The sequence below is a fragment of the Rhinopithecus bieti genome, unplaced genomic scaffold (assembly GCF_001698545.2).
Source record: "Rhinopithecus bieti isolate Rb0 unplaced genomic scaffold, ASM169854v2 scaffold_23529, whole genome shotgun sequence".
In the NCBI taxonomy this organism is placed as follows: Eukaryota; Metazoa; Chordata; class Mammalia; order Primates; family Cercopithecidae; genus Rhinopithecus; species Rhinopithecus bieti.
The window spans coordinates 101,862-107,472 of NW_016810813.1; the positions used below are offsets into that span (position 1 = coordinate 101,862).

The 5,611-nt window shown below is 47.6% G+C and overlaps 1 protein-coding gene across 2 annotated transcripts in view; it reads left to right on the plus strand.

The window, feature by feature from the left end:
• Positions 1-5,586, plus strand: part of DUSP3 (dual specificity phosphatase 3) — a 15,882-nt gene extending 10,296 nt beyond the window's left edge. For both annotated transcript variants that reach the window (XM_017892797.1, XM_017892798.1), the window contains one exon: positions 1,914-5,586. In XM_017892797.1, coding sequence (XP_017748286.1) covers positions 1,914-2,119 — 206 coding nt within the window. In that variant the 3' untranslated portion in view covers positions 2,120-5,586. The remainder of the gene's footprint in view (positions 1-1,913) is intronic.
• Positions 5,587-5,611: the final 25 nt, after the last annotated feature.

A 5,611-nucleotide genomic window follows, 5' to 3' on the forward strand; every position in this document is an offset into this window, starting at 1 on the left:
AAAAAAAAAAAAAAAAAAGATAGAGTCTTGCTCTGTCACCCAGGCTGGAGTGTAGTGGCGCAGTCTTGGCTTACTGCAGCCTTGACCTCCCAGGCTCAAGTGATCCTCCTGCCTTGGCCTCCAGGTAGCTGGGACTACAAGCATGCGTCACTGCCCCTGGCTATTTCTTTTTTTTTTTTTTGAGAGATGGCATCTTACTATGTTGACCAGGTTTGTCTTGAACTCCTGGCCTCAAGTGATTCTCCAGCCTCTGCCTCCCAAAGCGTTGGGATTACAGGTGTGAGCCACTGCACCTGGCCATATATTATTTTATATATTTTTATTATATTGATTTATATATACATATATGATTTATTTTAAGGGATTGAGTCATGTGCTTCTCAGAGCTGGGAAGTCTGAAGTGAGGCAAGCTAGCAGGCTGGAAACTTTGGCAGGATTTCTGTGTAACAGTCAAGGTGTGATTACGTTTTCTCCAGGAAACCTCAATCTTTGTCCATTAGGTCTTCAACTGTTTTGATGAGGCCCACCCACATTATCAAGGGTGGTCCCCTTTTACTTAAAGTCGACTGTCTGTAGATGCTAATTACAGCCACAGGATACCTTCACAGCAATATCTAGATGAGTATTTGATCAAGTGACTGGGCATTGTGCATTAGCCAAATGGATGCGTTTAACCATTACAATCAGTCAGTCAAATTTAAACCTGGGTTCATGTGGCTTCAACAATGTGAGTTTTTTTTTCTTTTTTTTTTTTTTTTTTTTGAGACGGAGTCTCACTCTGTTGCCCAGGCTGGAGTGCAGTGGTGCGATCTCGGCTCACCTCAACCTCCTGGGTTAAAGCAATTCTCCTGCCTCAGCCTCCCAAGTAGCTGGGACTACAGGCGCACACTGCCATGCCTGGCCAATTTTTTGTATTTCAGTAAAGATGGGGTTTCACCGTGTTGCCTAGGCTGGTCGTGAACTCCTGAGTTCAGGCAATCCACCTGCCTCAGCCTCCCAAAGTGTTGGGATTACAGGTGTGAGCCACCATGCCTGGCCGTTTTTTTTTTTTTTTTTTTTTTGAGACGGAGTCTCGCCCTGTCACCCAGGCTGGAGTGCAATGGCCCAATCTGAGTTCACTGCAACCTCCGCCTCCTGGGTTTAAGCAATTATCCTGCCTCATCCTTCCGAGTAGCTGGGATTACAGGTGCATGCCACCATGCCTGGCTAATTTTTTTGTATCTTTAGTAGAGATGGGGTTTCACGACGTTGGCCAGGTTGGTCTCGAACTCCTGACCTCGTGATCCACTTGCCTCGGCCTCCCAAAGTGCTGGGATTACAGGCATAAGCCACCGCACCCGGCCCCTTGCAGGCTTCTGACAGCACAGATGGGTTTCACCCACTTTCCTACTCTGTGAGCTCGTCCACCTCATATCTGTGTGCTGCCTCCGTGTTGCTTCTGCTAAGTGGTGGGCTGATCGTTCTTTGTATTTATCCTTTCTACTGTAGATGGGCCTTTGGGGGTGTCTAGCTGGGGTCCATGATGTACAGTGCTGCCTATGAACATTCTGACCCATCTTCGTGAATGTGAATGCATATCTCTATTGGACCTGGGCCTGGGAGTGGGATTGCTGGGCCAGAGGGGATGCACGTGTTCAGTTTGAGGAGATACTGCCTTGCCATACAACTTTCCAAAGTGGTTGTTCCAATTCACACCCCACCTCCCCCAGCCACGCAGAAGAGTTCCAGTTGCCCCGTATCTTCCATCCTTTTTCGTCACTTTGGGTTTTCCATCCTTTTCATTTTAGCCATTCTGGCGGGCACACCGTGGCGTGACATTGTGCTTTTAAGTGGCACTTCATGGAAGATTCTTGACCGATGCCATGGTGTGATGGGACGCCCCCAGCTCACCGCATCTCCCCTGTTTCTTACAGGCCGGGTGCTCGTCCACTGCCGGGAAGGTTACAGCCGCTCTCCAACGCTAGTTATTGCCTACCTCATGATGCGGCAGAAGATGGATGTCAAGTCTGCCCTGAGCATCGTGAGGCAGAACCGTGAGATTGGCCCCAACGATGGCTTCCTGGCCCAGCTGTGCCAGCTCAATGACAGACTAGCCAAGGAGGGGAAGTTGAAACCCTAGGGCATCCCCGCTGCCTCTGCTTGAGAGGTCTGCGGGGGAGGCCGTGGGCAAAGATGTCCCGAGCTGCCATGTTTAGGAAACACACTGTACCCTGCTCCCAACATCACAAGGCACTTGTCTACAAGTCTGTCTCAACACAGTCCTGGGCCACTTTCCCCACCCTGGGGAGTACATAAAGAAGCTTGCCAAGGGGGGCGTCCTTGCTCCCCAGTTGTCCTGTTTCTGTAACTTATGATGTCTTTTCCCTAGGATGGGGGCTCAGAGGGGGAAGGCCTGTGGCCTGCATGCTTCCCGATGGCCCAGAGCAGGAGGTGTGTGGAAGCGTAAGGCCTAGGATGCTCATAGAGGTCTCTCATGACCTCCCTTCCCCTACTCCCAAATCCTCTCGAGTGGGGACCTCAACACCTTGAGCCCTAGTAAAGGAACTATGCAAATGCAGGCCACTCTCCCCACCACGTCTGTGCTCCCCACTGTCCCCACAGCCTTCCACACGCTGTACATAGGCAGAGCTCTCACGTCTTGAGGTCCGGAGCTGGGGCAGGGGTGTCTGTCAGTCATTAGTGGATGGAGATTCCCATAGCAAGGCTGCATTGAATGATTTCCTTAGGAAGAATGGTCCCTACACAAAGAGGCCTTGTGTAGGCAAACCTGGAGAACCCTCCTAAATCCATAGAGTTTTCAAAATGTGAATCTTTGGAAGCCTTGACTTCAGAATCTGCTGCTCTGGAATATTTCGCTTTGACCTTATCTCAGTCACTTCGTTTTTGAGAAGAGTGATGCCTTGGGCATGCTTTTGTTTTTTTCTTTTTTAGAAAACAGGGTGTTGAAGTCCAACCTATTTAAAAACCCCACCATTTGGAGAATTACAAGGGTTTTGTCCTGAATGACAGCATTGGCAAGCCCAAGCCACTCGTGCTAACTGCTTTTTGTCTCAGTTGCTATTCCAAGAACAGAAGGAGGAAGTTGGCCAATTACAGCGTGTGTGCATGGGTGTGTGTGGGGGGGTGCCTCTCAGAAATGCAGCCAGAAGACGAGCAGGGAAGTGAAAAGTCCCAGGCACACACCCTGCCCATTGCAGGTGGCTCTTAGAGCTCTCTGGTGCCAGCATGGGATTCCTGAAGTGACTCAGCCAGGCAGACACGAGACATGGCGGAGTATCCAAATGGATCCTTTACTGGTGGTAGAGCAAAAAAACCCAAACACAGTCAACCTTTCAAAAGACTTTCTAAGGATGATTTTGGAATGCACTAGCCCTCACATGTGTACGCACATTTGCCAGAATATAAGAGTTTTGTTTTAAACACAGTCTTGTTAGGATTTTACATTATTGTTATTATGGAAAGTGATTGTGATGCTATTTATCTTCAGGGTCACTCTGGGCAAAGAGAAGGTCCTCAGCCATGCCCCCAGCACCTTGCACATAGTTGTCTGATAAAATTTTAAGAAATTAAACGCTTTTTGAGCACCAAATATATATAGGGCATTGTTCTGGTGGGTGTTTCACGCTCCCAGAAGCCTAAATTCATGGTAGGATCACTTGCAAGGCCTTGTGAAGGCATCTTACCTAAAATGAAATATCAGGGACTTTTGTTGACTATTTACAACTCAGTTTTACATTTAAATTCAGGCAGTGTTAATATGCCAGGGTGGGGAATGTGCCTTTTTCAGAGTTGGCCAGGAGCTCCTGGCTGGGACACGGAGAAGCAGGTGTGGTGTAAGGCCTCGCTCCCGGCTGTGAAGGTCTCTGATCACACAGGAGCAGTCCTGCCCAGCCTGGTCATTTGCTGTCCACTTTTCTCTGTGACCACAGCAGCCCTGAACAACTAGGATGTGTCTTCTTCTCCAGATAGTGAAAAAGGTGTCCAGATAAAGCCACCTAAGTGAAATGGCCATCCTCTAAACTGGGTACCTCACTGCACAGCTTCCAGGTAGCCTTCCAACTTAATCTAACTTGAGCCTCACAATAACTCTGTAAAGTTAGTAGAGCTTGTTCTTGTATTGTGGCCTTTATTAAAAAAGGAATTGAGGTTCAGAATGATTAAGGGCATGGCCCCCAGGGTTGTCCAGCTCTATAAGGTGGAGCTGGGTAAGATTTTGGGTTTGCTGCTCCCTGAAGCTGGATTCTTTCATATGATACTCTTTTGCAAGAAAAGGGCTCCCTGGGATTTCCAGGTGTACTGCACATGCCCTTGATCCAGCCCCGGAGAAGCAAGTAAAAAGGGTGGGTCCCTCATAGCCTAGAATGTACAGCTCTTTCTCCAGGTGGGTTGTAGTACCCCTAAGTAGAGCTTTCTGCTCTGCTCCTGGAAGAGGCTAGGGAGCTGGGGCTGGGGCTCCCCTCCCATGCCCAGGCAGTGGTCACCCCATGGGACAGGCACAGCTACTTATGTGAACACAGCAGGTTGGTGTGGCTGGCTAACAAGGACCTCTCGAAAGCCTCTGTGGGGGCATGAGGGAGAAAAGGCCACTGGGAGAATTACTGCCTTTACTTTGAAACTACTTTTATGCTGATAACTTGGGATTTCTTGATAGTCCTTCACCCCCAAAACCCCGTATTTACTTAATGAAATTTAGCTCCTAGTTCAAGTAAAATAAAAGTCTCTTGTGTAAGAGCCAACACATGCCCAGTTGTGGATGGGAGCTGTTCCTGGACAGCCTTCTACCACCTGGGAAGTGTTGGAACAGGAACTCAGGGTGCCCTTACCCCCTCCCCAGACCTGATCCCTTTCTTTGACAGACAGAGCACCATCCAGGCAAAATTAGAGCGCCAAATGGTTTTCTTTTCAATCTTAAAGCAGTATACCGTTCCACAGGCTGGTCTGTGTCCCTGCCACTCTGAGTTATCCAGAAACCACCACCTACAAATGAGGGGACTCATCTAGAAGACCTCTCAGGTCCCTTTTGGCTCTGAGGGGTCTCTAATAATCTCCACTTGGAATTAAGCACCGCAAGGAAATTATGGGTATGAGAGTCATAATACGATGGCCAGCAGGTGGCGCTGCCTTCCACCCATCGTGATGGATGGTTCGGAAAGGGAATGTTGGGGCCTTTTGTGCCACAAGTTAAGATGCTACTGTTTTAATAAAAATAAATAAATAAAGCACTGATCTTCAATATGAAGACATGAGCTTTTCTCATAGGAAATTTTCTTTTTCACAGAACTAGTGTCAGGAATCACTGAAGGGCTAACAGTGATGGTTCTTCCAAGTCAAGGTTTTAACCTGATTGGAAATAGAAGACATTTCAGGTTGAGAGAACAGATTGGTTGGAAGCTTAACTTTTGTTGCCTCTTAACTCCGCCAGATTTTAGGGTAATTTGATTGTGAAAGAGTGAATTTTCTGGACAGAAAAGGGAGAGCTACCAAATTGTTTTTTTCTTTTTTAAAGGAAGTTTAATGTCCATTGTATCACAAATCAGTGTTAAAACACCAAAACTGTAGCCAAAATAAATGTCTTACATTACAAAAGTATTGTTTTTTTTTTTTTTTTTTT